Source organism: Plodia interpunctella, chromosome 3 (genome assembly GCF_027563975.2).
Source record: "Plodia interpunctella isolate USDA-ARS_2022_Savannah chromosome 3, ilPloInte3.2, whole genome shotgun sequence".
Taxonomy (NCBI): domain Eukaryota; kingdom Metazoa; phylum Arthropoda; class Insecta; order Lepidoptera; family Pyralidae; genus Plodia; species Plodia interpunctella.
The window spans coordinates 11,469,678-11,485,242 of NC_071296.1; the positions used below are offsets into that span (position 1 = coordinate 11,469,678).

The window sequence follows — 15,565 nt, forward strand, 5'->3', positions numbered from 1 at the left end:
TTCAGTTCATGTACAAAAGTTAAAAATGCTAAAAAAACATCACATGATTGATAATGGACGGCCGCAGCGCAAGACGCGTTTTACGGTCATTAATTCTGGAATCCGCTTTCAAGAATGATAAAAATAAAAAACGTGAAGTTAATTTGAGACGATTTATTGTCATCCACAAGTGCATTCGCTAATTCTACAACTACTCATGTTATAGATACAGAGCATTCTTGTATACAGCTATCAGTCACATTCTATTCATAAACATTCAGAAGAGGGCGTTATGGGCCTGAAAATTACGGCATTTTTACTTTATCACATCTTTAAAGTCGGAAATGAATTAATAAGTATATTTCTTATGATTACGTAAAAACAACCATAATTTTCAAGTACACCTCAAAATTTCATTTAACAATAATCTCCCACGCTTTCATTACAAAAAAAAACAATAAATTAAACAATAAAATAGGCGATAACGAACTATTTACAATAACTACTTATTAATAAGCTCATTTATATTGGAATGTTCACTAATAGTTTCTAAAAGACCTACGATAAAGGATATAATTTCAAAAGATTTATCTGCTTTATTACCGCCTAAAGCAAAATCGTCTTTATTTTTAACAAATTACACTGTAGATTTGTGTTCGAAAATAAAAAAGAAAATTCTTATAACTTTCCCTGCGTTTTGTATAAATGACTTTTCAGATAGAAAGAAATAGTATGTTGTATAAGAAACAAGAAAATGACATTATTCATTATTATTATTGAAAAACATTGTGAATTATTCGACATAGATAACATGCAAATACTTTGACAACCAGACAAAGACTATTTTCGAAATAACAAAGATCATTTTGCTTTGCACACATAAAGCAAATAACTCCTGATACAACATAATTGCGGGTATATTGATACGCGTAAATCGTCTTAAGCGCTCATCAAATGTACAGACTACAGTCTTGTCAATAAGATTAATATAGATTTTTGTACTCGAGATTTCAACTCAAACAAGCCTTAAAGGCCAAGACCATAGTCGAGGGGGCCACCATACGTATAATATCTTTATATTTCTTTTGCCAAAGTTAGTTCATTTTATAGTCGCTGTTGTTATGATAGCGATGTACCTGCGCAGAAATCTAATTTTTGTAAATATTTTAGCTAATCAGAGCGCGCCATGTTTACCCGCGAACAGAGCTGTCCGCTATTGGCTGACGCGTACGCGCCATGTCTGGAGTCCGCGCCGTCGACGAATATTTTTTTTTATTTTAAGACTTATGTCCTAGTAATATGATCGTTATTTTATTGAGTTTGTATCCGGTTTGATTCGGCGGTAGGACGCGCTATTCTGCGCCGTCGAATATTGCCGATGTAACTTATAAATGCGGTAGTACTGTACAGCTCTTACATGGCCATATACATGTTGTTATTATAAATCAGTATTCAGTACAAATGACAAATTGAAGGTCGTTACACCACTATTCACTCTATTTAGCCAGCTTGCGATGTACGAGTATATATGGCTAGACTGTATAATGTTAAATTATATAATATTAAATGTTACATATGTAACATGTTCGCAACACACAATGATTCAATAAGTCACTATCACTTAAGAGCCAAACCCCAATACACAGTCGTGCTCTATTGCGACGACGCAACACGTCCGTTACTTTCTATAGGTTTCGACGAGATGCGTTTGTATGTAATTAATGTAATGATTGTGCGTCGAATCTCCATACAATTTCTACGTTGTCCGTCGACGGATGTCAACGTGATGGAGGACGCCGGAGCGCAACGGATCAATGGGGCATGGTTCTAATTTAGAATAATGAGACAAAATGTCTGTTGAAAAAGCATAACATTTGATTTGTTCTAAAATTACATGATTATCTCACGTTAGCCCCCTATTGCCTAATTATGTGGTACTACAATAGAAATGACTAATGGAAAATGACCACTGTACCTATATTTTGTGCGATTAATACTTTAAGACATTGACGTGACAATTGCGTATAAAATTTGTGCTTTCGGCTCACAGCCTGTCCACGAGAAAATAATATATACAAATTTATTAAAAAGATCTATTTTGGGGCAATTGTGCAAATATTAGCAAGATATATGATTCTATTGAGTATGTAAGCAGAGAAGTTATTGGCACAATATATATGCAGGTATAACAGATAATACTACTTACGGTCAAGATTTTAAAAACATAAAAAATACAGTTATTTGATCTCAGAACGGAATCTACATATTAGGATATTTTGCAATTAATGCATTGATTTAAGCTTTAAAAAATATTATAAAATTATACAAATTAGCATTTTTCGATTTCCTTATAACAAAAGTTTAATTTATAATGTTCACGATTATATTCTGAAAATTATAGGGTTTGCTAATAAAGGTTTTAACTATATTCATGTAATATTACATACTAATAGAACAAATAACAAAAAAAGGTTAGTTTTAATATTAGTCTTTTAGAACAGTTTAAGCCTGTAAACCATCATTTTCATTCACATTACTATTAATAAATATGTATTAACAAACAATTATAACAAATAAAGATTCTTCTGATTGGATCAAAATGGCTTAAGCATAACGTTTACTATTTATTACGGTTTTTATTCGAAATTAGAACTCAATAATAAATAAATAAAATATTTTCAGTTTGCACTTAAAATAACAAGTGTTCTTCAAATGGCATTAGCATATTTAAAAATAAAACAATAATAAATCGTTGATAACGAAATTGGCAGAATTTAAAAAATAAATTAATTCGAAATATACAGCGTTTGAGAAATAATTATCTATGTATATGTGTTTACAATGATATGACGAATTCCTTTGTCGTTAAAAGAAAATTATTCTTACTACCTACACAATTAAGTACAAAATGTTGTGATGCATTGTAGCTTAATAACTATCCAGTTCTGTATGCACGAAGAGAAATCCTAATAAAAAGATTACAATATTAAATTATTAATGTCTTTAGTCTGTTCCAATAAAAAAAAATACCTTTAAACAATATTTTAGTGTATTTCCAATGCATATAATTCTTAAAATGGAAATAAACTTTAACATATGAAATTATCTACTTACTAATCAAAATGTATAAGCTAAATTTATGTATAGAATGCTTAATATATAATTATTTATTGTGCCTTAAAAAAATATTTTTAAAAGTTCTTTCAAGATTGTTTATAAAGTATTTTTTTTTGATCGGAACAAACTATATTTCAATTGTATGTATTCTCTTCTGCCATAAATACAACAGTAGATAAACATTACCTAACTTGTTACTAGGTAATCAAGATTAGGTAAAATCCGATGTATTTTGTAGTCCAAGGAATTTATTTATTTTGTACTTCAATTTATACAAAAGTTACCAAACGTCCTTCATATTCGAGGATAAAGTGGAAAAATAAACCCAACTTTATTCGGCCTGTCAAAAAATTATACTACATACGTATTTACAGAAACTTAAATGTGAAAAACAGCCACTTTATTATCAACGTTACATATATATTGAAATAAAGTCTGTTTTCTCCTACATCCTGATAACAGTCATGTTAGGAGATGAATTCTATATAAGCTAAGAACAGATGTCTTTTAGCACTTTTGCTAATAACAAAAAACATATTCTCACTGTACCCACCAAGGTGTAAATTTCACTACTTATTAAGTTAGTCAGTTAAGTACATGTACAAACCCGACATTTGACCATCAACACCAAACTGCAAAAAGAATCAGCCTTACTTCAAATTCGCAGGTTTCATCCTGAGAACTTAAACAATCACAATGTCGGAGCAAAAATCACTTCAAATTCACATTCTAAACTTAACCTGTCCATTAAATTAGAGCAAATATCAGCTCAGCTAACGCTCCATTTTCGACAATTTTGAATCGAATCCAAAATGCGAAACCGACTTCATTCATCGATCTGTCAGAACTGCCAAACGTCAGCGCAACAGCGCCATCTGCTGTCAGTTCAATTGTGCGCAGCGCGCTTCCCTTGCATATATCCTTCCCACCGTTTCGCGGTGTTAATCAATATAGGGTCATCATCTAGGCCTGCCAGAAGATACAACTGATTGACGTGCGTCGCGTGGTAGTCCCAACGAGCTATATTAGGGCTCACACCTAACGTCACGTGTCTTAAGTCGTAGAAACTGCCGCTGCCGGTGTCGAACAGCGGTAGTAAAGTTTTGAGTGACGTCATACCGTCGTCGAACATTTTCTTCGCTTGGGACCTGGAGGGCTTGCCCTCGAGAATGTGGAGGTCATACAAACCTAGTAGCGTGTATATGAAGCCGTTTAGCACGAAGAGCGATGGCGTTGTTGGATACTCCTCATACCTGTCAGAAGGAACAATGATTTGAAATTGTGTTGTGAATCGCGTACTTCGAGAATCAAAGAGTGCAAGTGTAACACTCACCACACATACTCGTTCATCCAGAGCGCCTTGACGCCCCCCATGCGGCTGGGCACGTCCAGCAGCTGCAGCGCGCGCCGCGCCGCGCGCACGTACTCCGCGTCGCCGCTGCGCGAGTACGCGCGGGACAGCACCGAGATCGCGTGACCTTGGCTCATTGCCGAGTACCTGGTGACAATCAATTTGGTTTCCATTAATTTTTTGTTTTATATAAATACTAGTGTCCCGTCCCAGTTTTCCTCGGGTAATCCATAATAAATTATACGCCTAAACCTTCGTCTTAAATCACTCTATCTAAAAACCCGCATTAAAATCCATTACCTAATTTTAAAGATCTAAACATACATATAGACGACAGAGCAGAAAGCGACCTTCTTTTATATTATACTATGTAGTGATGATAGTGAAGCAGGCGAGTAGGTACGCGCCTCATCTGATAGGATATGACTTATGACGCATGGAACATCAGGGATATCACACGGATTCTACCATAATGACTTTAACCAAGGCTTCTAAATAAATAAAACAAAGAGTTTATTTCAGGCAACTGGCATACATTTACAATTAGTAAACAATTTAAAGTGTGTTAGTTCTGGACATTGTAATAATTCTAAAAGAACTATACACTAGTACATGATATTGATATTACAATAAATCAATTATCGTTGCAGTTAGTATTTCAATTCAATCACATAAAACAACCAATACAATAGCCCGCATACGACATCAATACAATTACACGCCGGTTGGAATAGTATACTATCAATTTATCAATATTATTTCATATACATCAACCCAAATTCATTGTAAAATAGCCATTATTATCGCGACGTAAAGGTACACGCAACTCGACATGCTGTCGACGGTACAGTAAAGTAACAATTTGCTTGGCAATCGAGTAGTCATACGATTGAACATATCAATAAAATTAATAGTAGCCTCAAACCAAATGGTTTGTGTGATTTGGTGGTGCAATATGTGCATTAACGACGTAATGGGTCGATATAATAGGCATGTTGACTGATTCTGAATGACAACAAATTATGAAAATAGTGTTAACGATGCTACAGCTAAAATATGAGTCGGAACGGGAGCTAATAAAAAAACTGAAAAGAAGTAAACTATACATTTTTAAATTAAATTTAAAAATTAATTAACAATTAATTTAGACGATCTCGGTGGTGTAGTGGTAAAGTGCTTGCCTCTGAATCGAGAGGTCCCGGGTTCGATACCCGGTCGGGTCATGAAGGAAAATGATCTTTTTCTGATTGGCCCGGGTCTTGGATGTTTATCTATATATGTATAGGTATGTTATAAAATATAGTATCGTTAAGTTATTAGTATCCTATAACACAAGTCTAGAACTTTGGGACTAGCTCAATCTGTGTGATTTGTCCTAATATATTTATTTATTTATACATTTGTCTCTCGCAGTTTTGTATGGACGCCATATATGAGAATGCGTGACTTCGTGTCCGTATCGCCCTCTTTGTCTAATTTAGAATTTCAATCAGTTATGCTCATTTTACTGTCACATTTTTGGTATTTCCATTGAAATAAAAAAAAATAGTCGACTTCAAACAACATCTAATAATTTACTAACAAAATTAGTAGAAATACAATTGTTGAAATTAAAAAAAAAAGCTATTACAATAAACAAGCCAACCCAAATTCTGATTAGGATATTTTGTTCCGAAAAATATATACGTATTATTTATACTCCTAAAATTAAATATTGCTTACCAGCCAGGCTTGAGCTCCAGGGACGCGATGCGCCTGCGCACAGGTATGGGCCACCCGCCGGAAGTTACGCTCTGGTGGCGCGTCAGCCATCTTGCAGCCGCGAAGAAATGTGACATGTGTTCGCTCGACGACACGGTTATATTGTCTATGGCTCCCACGCCGCTCAGTATTATACTCGCAATCTATTAAGGTTATATTTTGGTGTGTTATGAAACATATTATAGGTGTGTATAGCACTCGGATCACAATCATAACCTGTTTTGATATACCTTTACTATATACATTATGTACTTTTATATATTTTTAGAAAAAAAAACATTGTAAGAAACAATAATGGTAAGCCGATCTGGCATGATAGGGACCAACACTGTTCAAATGAGTTTCTTTCGGCATTTCTTCTCAGCAGTGGTCGTTCCGAAATGCCAGTAGTTTGTAGCTTGTGAGAAATAACTATAAATATAAAAATTGACGAGAAAAAGTGCCTGTGAAGGTCTAATTTCTGAATAATTTGAATTTGTGTTATTAGCTGGAAAGAAAGAATCAGCAACGGGTAGGTTCTTAACCGAATTGGAGAAAAAAGAAACATCTTGAAAACAGAAGAGTGAAAATGTTAGGACACTTGATACGACACGATGCCTTCCTCAGAATTATTATAGAAGGAAAGTTGGAAGGAAGAAGGGGCCCAGGAAGACCAAGAGATGGTTACACCAAGCAAATTAAAGAAAAAGTGGATGTCGAGTCGTATCAAGAAGTGAAGGAGTCGGCTTTGGAGAGAGAACAATGGAAGGGACTCCACCGACAAGAGCCTCGCTCTCAAATTACATAATGACCGTCGGCCGATAAAGTTGTTTACTATTTCTTAATTTCCAGCAATACCGCGTTATTCATAAAAACGTTAAAGCATACCTTAATCTAAAATATGTTTTGTTACCATCGCGCTTTATAATATTTGACATTGACAGAGACAAAACATACTTTAGCTGAAAAGTTTTCTTGAACTATTTTCATGAATAACAGATATTTATCACTACGAAACTAATTTCTATTCTATACTTTCAAATTCAAATCATTTATTCATAAATTAGAACTTCACAGGTACTTTTTGACGTCATTTTTATATTAAATAGTTATTTCTCACAAGCTACAAACTACTGGCATACTTCTAGTCCATAGGTCCGCCGTATTCAGAAACCAGCATCTATTTTTCACTTGAGAATTTCCCGGTTTTTTCCCCCAGCCGTTGAGCGTCGGAGCCCAGGATCCGCCGCATTCAGGAACCAACATACCTTGAACTTATTCCTAGGCGCCTTCCGCTTGGGCCGGTCCAGCAGCGCCCAGCCTTTCTGCACGTCCACGATCAGGTCGCGCGTCACGCGCCGCCACTGTGGCTCCGCGCCGACACCGTAGTAAATGTGTTCACCCTAAGTGGAAACTTGAGGTTTACTTCACAGATATCAATGAGTACTTAGTTGGAATTGACTTTGATTGTGTTAGGCAAAGAGAAAATATGAAACTTAAAAAATTCTGACGCATCACGTCTTTATCGCTACGGGGCGGACAGAGCCAAAGGTTGTGAAACGCGAATGTTTCGAGCAAAACTGATAGTTAGCAGTATTTTTTTTATCAAAACTCTATGTACCATATCGATAAATACTAGTTTGGCTAAATAAATTCAGAATAAGTTGCAAAATTGTAAAAAAAAAATTACCAAAATCACCTTGGCTTTTATCAGATGCGGAGAGGTGACATAATGCAGGTAGAAGGTCTCCTTCTTCTCCTTGTTCTGAAGGACAACGGTCAGCGAGGAATTCTTCTTCATCACCAGGTCTAAGCTCAGCACGAAGTCTTGGGACACGTTCACCTATGATTAAAATAATAAGGATCAATTTTAGATATTAATTAAAACATTGTTTTACTAGGCTGTAGTATCAACTAACCCAAGCCCATGGTAAATCTATACTATTATTATAAAGAGGTAAGCGTTTATGAGTTTGTGACTTTGTATGTTTGAAGCGGGTAATCTCCGAAACTACCGAACAGATTTTAAAAATTCTTTCACCATTATAAAGGTACATTAACCAAGATTGCTATAGGCTATATTTTATCCCAAAATTCCCACGGGAGCGAAGCCCCGGGCAACATCTAGTATTTTTATAATTTAAACGATTTTTTTTAATGATACACTCATATAAAAATTTAGTTAACTTTAGTCACTTTTATTTATTCGATTTTGTTTGGGGATGATGATTTGGGCTCTCCATTTATATTCGCACACCCGTGGACTGTGAAATATGTTGGATTAAGTTTTTCTTTTAACACCACATTGTAATAAAAACGTGAACTCATGTTTTTGCAAATAAATAATCTTTGGCTGGTAAGTGAATAAATAAACTAACCTTCAACCAGATTTGGCTGGTCGGGTGGTCAGACGTCGAGAACCGCATGACGTTAGTGTGGAGCTCCGCGTCGAAGTCGCGCGCCATGTACGCGTCCTTACTCACGATCCAGTCTTCTATGTACTTTTCTCCGTCGTCCAGCACCCTTCGCCTCGGCTCCGGTTCCGTTACGTTTTTGCTGTGAAAGATAATTGGGATAATAAAGAATATAAATAAATATATAAGGACAAATCACTTGTCGACCTCGGTGGCGCAGTGGTAAAGTGCTTGCCTCTGAACCGAGAGGTCGCGGGTTCGATCCCCGGCCGGGTCATGATGGAAAATGATCTTTTTCTGATTGGCCCGGGTCTTGGATGTTTATCTATATATGTATTTGTTATAAAATATAGTATCGTTGAGTTAGTATCCCATAACACAAGTCTAAAACTTACTGAATCTGTGTAATTTGTCCTATTATATTTATTTATTTAATCACACCGATTGTGTTAGCCCTAAGGTATATATATATATATATATATATATATATATATATATATATATATATTATTCTGTATGAAAACAACATTTTCCATCTTGACCTTGGCCTTGAGGGAATCTATGCAAGAATATATTGATTGACCATTGTGTTTGTGTACTAGCACTATAAATAGCTGTCTAAAGATTGTCCATGTTTTAACTGACTTCACAATCTTGTCATCTTGTATAGAAAATAACATGAAATAACAACAGAACTTACACATTTCTTGTAACTAATAACAGAATCTCTCTCACTGCTGCCAACGCAGCCAGGTCCTATCTACCCACCTATCACAAGATATCATCCAAAACGACAGAGTGGTGAGATGTAATTGAAGACTAGAGCCATACAGATCTACACAGGAAACAAATCTCACGGTTGTTACATTAACAAACGATTGTTAATTGAGTGAGTCAACCTTCGGAGCGGAGATTGCACTATTTATGTGTCGGAAGGAAAACATATTGTCAAAGAGTAATTTTGCTAAAAATGATTTTGTAGTCGTGTAATATGAAAATACCAAAATAATACAAACGGTTGTGGAAGAATATGATTTAAAAAACTAGTCAGTCAGGACGAAGTGCCGGTTTGCATTTCACTTCTCACCATCGAATCGACTAGAAGTGAGACGCGGCGAGCCATTCACATTGCAGTATGGTTGTCGTTGCGTCAAAATGGCGCAATGTGATTGGTTCGCTGCGTCTCACTTCGAGTCGATTCGAAGGTGTGAAGTGAAATACAAACCCGCACTAACCCCTATTAAAAACGTACAGTTTTTGTTTTTTATTGTTTCAGATTGGTAACAATAACATTCCATAAAATGGTTGACATCAGGCATTTTGTAAAATCACATCCAAACCTTCAAAACTTTTCGGTTAGTTTTCTACGCTGACGCCAGGCGTCGCGGCGTCACAGACCCGAATGAACCAGGGAACGATGCTGTAAACGCGTGAGGATGAGAGAAAGAGAGGGAGGATCACAAATGTCGCCAACATACACACAGCACAAGCTCCAGCTGTCACAAAATAATAATGTTTACCTCTTTTAGCACCTCTCTGATTCTAACTCTATTACATAAGTACTACATATAGAAAAATGTTTTTATAGTTAACTAGATGTTGCCCGGGGCTTCGCTCCCGTGGGAATTTTGAGATAAAATGTAGCCTATAGCAATCTTGGATGATGTACCTTTCTAATGGTGAAATATTTCTTGAAATCGGTTCGGTAGTTCCGGAGATTACCCGCCCCAAACATACAAGCTCACATAGTCACAAACACACAACCGCATACCTCTTTATAATAATAGTATAGATGTTGTAGTGAAAAAAAAAACCTGTAATGGGCCAATCCGAATTGAGCAATCTGTGTAGCGTAGAAAAACCCTCTCGGCTCCCACTGGACAGACACTGGGACGCCCTCGACCCCGCTGATACACTTCACCCTGTCCCGCACCTCGACATTGTAGTTTTCGAAAGTGGTGAAGGTGCCTCGAGGGTCGTATTTCTTCTTAGGATGGTAGATCTTGCTATAGCTATGGGACCATTCGAATTTTTCCACGCCATCTGTCGCTGTTATTTTGCCATATACCTGATGGAATATAATGGGTATTGACAGACGGACAGATAGACAACGAAGCAATGCTATAAGGGTTCCCCTTTTATATTTGAAGTGACGACCGTTAAAATATCGTCGACATTCATCGTGTACACCGATTTCGTATACAAGATTGGTTTTGTTTTATTTTTTTTCAAGAACGACAAAGCGATACTTTATTAACGTCATAAGTTTAGTTACATAATTACGGATAACTAGCTGTTGCCTGCGGCTCCAACCGCGGCAAAAAGAATATAAAGTTATTTTTCATGTAAACTTTCATCATCTCTCTTTCAATTTAGGGCGTAGATTTTAATTAAAATACACATCAAAATCGGTCTAGCGGATTACCCGTGAACGCATAACAGACAGAATTTTACACTGTTTCTGTTTTTCAAAGACAAAGACAAAGATTATTTGCAAAAACAGGAGTTCACATTTTTTACAATGTGGTGTTAAAAGAAAAACTTAATCCCACATATTTCACCGTCCACGGGTGTGCAAATTTAAATGGAGTGCCCAAATCATCATTCCAAAACAAAATCGAATAAATAAAAGTAACCAAATTAACTAAATTTTTATCTGAGTCTATCATTAAAAAAATCGTTCAAATTATAATAACATTTATCAATCAGCAAGGACCTGAGGTGCTTTTTAAATAAATTTATATTCAGACCTTTAACTTGTTGTTGTGGAATTTTGTTATAAATTTTAGGTGCCATACATACAATACTTTTATGTTTTACTTTTTTTGGTACATATAATAATTATAACTATAATTAAGGCCTTATTTACTGTGGCATGGTGAGTTGCACATGTTAATAACAAGCTCAGGTAACATTATATGAACAAATACGATACAAGTAATTTCATGTTATTTCCTGTTTGCCTAGATTTACTGAGAACTGGCGCATGGCGTGATAGTAACTAAAATAAAGTTTCACTACTTAAATATTAATGTGGGAATACCAATACTGATGTCAGTGGAATTATTCATTCCACAGGGAGTATAAGGTAATCTGTAAGCTATCATTAAAGTCATTACATCGCTTACTCGTATTGTTACTTTTGTCCGTGGCATCGTCCACGTGAATTGGTGATCAAGATGACAAGGTCAGAGGATATTGTATATAATATCATGAAGATAGAATATATATATTTAGGAATATTTTGAGAATGCATACTAAAACAATGCAGCATTTTCTGATTGATTTAAGTTTCATTGGAAAGTCTTAATAAACATTTTACTACTGGGGGCCTACTACGGAACATACAAACATGTATGCATCGTACACGGAAAGACCCAGACAAGAGTCCTACCTGCGGAAAAATAATCCTTGGGGGAAGTAAGAAGTGTACGCATCGTGGAAAAAAGATAGAACGTATGGATGCCATGTCGTGCTTAGTGTTTCATGGTAGCCCACTGAAAACAACTCAATGCCGTCAAAATAAAAACTATTGTAACTATTTTAACATGACATGTCATGATAACTATTTTATAACATGTCAACTCCATAAACGCAATATTTTCTAACAAACATAGCTTTTTTGCCAACAAGGTTTTATTTTTTCATAACTTTTAAAGAATTGCCATTATTGTCAAAGTTTCTTTTCATGTCAAGAGTTCGTCATCTACTCTATTACATACTGTATGTACCTATATATTACAAATATAATAACAGAACCGAAAATGAGGTCACATTAAGGATGATGTCAGCAATAGGTTAATCTAAAATGCAGTATGTTTTCAATGTTGTAGGCCTGCATATACTGGCCACATGCATTATCTTGTATTTGAATTTAGAACAGGCAACATAAATATAACTATGCAGACGGTTTAGATAGCAACTGGTTTTATTTGTTGGAATTGGAAAGTGCTATACCACAAACCATTAAGGGTAATGGTCTGTAGTTTGTGCCTACAAGACTATATATATATATTTCACAACTTTTTCATACAAACTTGTGAAAAATATATCTATTTCAACTTCTAGGGTGGAATTTCTAAAATGATTCAATGCAAATCCAACTTATTTCGTGTTTATTTATACCAGAGAGAACCAGCAAAATTTTAAGATATCGCCTGAGTATTGACATCAAAATTAAAGAGCAAGAGATCCCTGTAAATAAAATTTGACCCACCTCAAAGTACTTGTGGATGAATGAGAAAGGTATATATACTTCGTCCCGGTCCCGCTTGCACGCGACGGAGTACTCGGTGTTGATAGAACACTCGATGACGTCTAACGCTGTGGTGCGCTCTGATAGGGGGTTTGTGCCTACTAGCAGAGGACAAATACCTTAGATATTAGGATAAAGTATATATGTATATATAAATAAAATATATAAAAAGCTAACTGTTACTCATACTGTGGCTCTGCCGATATAGTCTGCTTAGTTTTGTCTCCCAACAAATAAATAAATATTTAATTAAATGCTCTACAAAGTAGAACGTGAAATAAGGACAATCAAAAAAGGACACTATTACATTTATAATACAGACATAAGAAGCAAAGAAAATTACAGTTTATTAACTCGGCTTGACATCTTTTTATTTTGGCCATAATTCTGGATTTGTATTAAAATTGACAAGAGAGATAAATACTACTTATTCTCATTTTGTACCCATTCAGGTATGTTTACTTGTTTTTTCAAATTGAAATTATTAATTGCTTCCCAAATGTGCAAAATACAAGTCTTATTTTACAAATGGAAACCATATTCTTGTGATAGTGTGTTCAAAAATATATATACTCACTGGGCCGATGGGAGAGCTCCCCGCAGCGGCTCCAAAACAGCATGAGCAATATCACAAGCACACAGAGCGCGCCCAGCGCCGCCCGCAGGTTGATGCGCCCCACCATCATGTCTAACGCCTGCAGAATAAATATGTACAGTTACTGTTAGCAAATAATAAATAAATATAAATAAATATATTAGAACAAATCACACAGATTGAGCTAGCTAAGTTCGAGACTTGTGTTATGGGATACTAACTCAACGATACTATATTTTATAACAAATACATATATAGATAAACATCCAAGACCCGGGCCAATCAGAAAAAGATCATTTTCCATCATGACCCGACCGGGGATCGAACCCGGGACCTCTCGGTTCAGTCGCTAGAACCTTACCACTGCGCCACCGAGGTCGTCAAAGGTCATCGTTATTATTATATAATCTATAATCCCTGTATAATAATTTAGATTTAAGTTTGTGATATCAAATAAACAATTTTTCTTTCTTTCTTTCACATATATAGAAAATTATTGCTGACTCTTTCAACTTTTATGAAAGTCTTTAGACAATGAAACAAAGACAAGATACATGCCTCACCTTAATTAGCTGTGTTATATACTAAATATATGTATGAAATGGTATGTAACAATTTGACAATAATGTTTCCACTGATCTGTCACGAACTCTTGACTGACCATGTATTTTGAATCAGCTTCTGATTATGATTGACTAGCTGTTGCCAGCACTCCACATACAGTAGTCTGTTTTACCTCGAGACTTTATGCTTACTAGGCAAGATTTCCACAATGCCACAATGTTCATAATAGGATAACATATGTATGGGCATCCTATTATAAAAAGTGTATTTTTTATTATTGCAAATAATGGCTATACAAATTGAAATATTTTATTTGCAAATTACTTTACTGATAACCAAGATGTTTTGGGTTGAGAGATGCAATATTTATATTGTCCATGTCCAGTCATCATTGAGTATGTTTGTCACACATAATACAAGCATAATTATGTTTAACATCTTCCTTACAAACTGGTGCAAATGCGCAATTGTTTATCTGTTGTGTCTCAATTTGGTGTGATCAAAAGAGATGAAAATAAACTTAAATGCTTACCAATTCAATTAATTGGAAGAAGTCTTATATTTTCTCTGTTCAACTGAAACTCAGCAATGACTTGGAAGTGATTGATCAGTAGTTTGTAGCTTGTGAGAAATAACTATAAATATAAAGATTGACAAGAAAAAGTGCCTGAGAAGGTCTAATTTCTGAATAAATGATTTGAATTTGATACAAATAAAATTTTAATTTATCCAAAAAATATATATGCTAGAAACATACCAGTTATGATCGGTAATTTTTTTTTATACAATTGATAACATTAATTAAAGCATCTTGGAAACACATAAAACGGGCAATAACTTTTACTGACCGTACAGAGGCCTAAATCCATAATTGTATGTACATAATTGTCTAAAACTGTCCCCACAAATCAGGTTAATTATAGCGCAAGTGTATTGTACCCAAACAGGCCCTTTGGAATGTGCGTGGGCGAGAAAAACAAGCTTGCGAAGAGACGCCACGGCGGACAACAATACCCAGCCTACTGTTGCTATTTACTACTCAAATTCTAAGTAACAGGTAGACTTATAGCACTCATACATTTTAAATTAGAGCATACTTACTTTGTATACAGCGACATTCCATCCGTACCGTCGCCGTTCTAAACGCACAAATTGAACACTTTTCATATGAAACTCGCTTGTATCACATTGCTGATGCACTAGAATATAAAAACTCACAATAACATTGCAACTTTCACGAAATACTTAGCCTGAAAGAATTTTATTTTCATAAAAAACTGTACAGCACAAATCTACGATCTCCAGTTGCCGTGCGCTGCTGACAATCTGACGTTGACATGTTTGTTTCGTTTTTTTTTTTTTTTCATTTTATTTATCCGATATGACATAATAACATTTTGATTTGAAAGCAAAGATAAAAAGTAACTATCTGCCAATACTATAATATCGAGTGTTACTGTGTATTTACATGTATAGGTATTGCGTTTGTGCACTGGTTGCACATGCGACTCCACATTTTCAAGAGAAATCAATTGAATAGATCGTTAAAG

The 15,565-nt window shown here is 35.2% G+C and overlaps 1 protein-coding gene across 2 annotated transcripts; it reads right to left on the reverse strand.

The window, feature by feature from the left end:
* Nucleotides 1–138: 138 nt before the first annotated feature.
* Hsepi (Heparan sulfate C5-epimerase) lies at nt 139–15,336 on the reverse strand. Of its 2 annotated transcripts, none has more exons than XM_053769410.2 (10): nt 15,117–15,336; nt 13,434–13,551; nt 12,818–12,954; nt 10,416–10,669; nt 8,566–8,743; nt 7,887–8,030; nt 7,456–7,590; nt 6,170–6,351; nt 4,430–4,594; nt 139–4,349 (listed from the first exon to the last, which is right to left on the reverse strand). In XM_053769410.2, exons 1-10 carry the CDS (start codon nt 15,180–15,182, stop codon nt 3,983–3,985), a joined length of 1,746 nt encoding a protein of 581 aa, XP_053625385.1. In that variant the 5' UTR covers nt 15,183–15,336; the 3' UTR covers nt 139–3,982. The 2 variants fall into 2 exon arrangements, with proteins under 2 accessions (XP_053625385.1, XP_053625384.1); XM_053769409.2 differs by having other exon boundaries at nt 12,818–12,957.
* Between the last annotated feature and the right edge of the window lie 229 nt (nt 15,337–15,565).

What these genes read in the sequence shown, in the direction of transcription:
- Hsepi (XM_053769409.2), bottom strand. Translation starts at nt 15,182, where the DNA reads ATGAAAAGTGTTCAATTTGTGCGTTTAGAACGGCGACGGTACGGATGG. An exon ending in CCAGCCAAATCTGGTTGAAG is followed by an intron (nt 8,031 to 8,565) that starts GTTAGTTTATTT and finishes TTTTAATCATAG; the next exon opens with GTGAACGTGTCCCAAGACTT. An exon ending in CGCATCTGATAAAAGCCAAG is followed by an intron (nt 7,591 to 7,886) that starts GTGATTTTGGTA and finishes GTTTCCACTTAG; the next exon opens with GGTGAACACATTTACTACGG.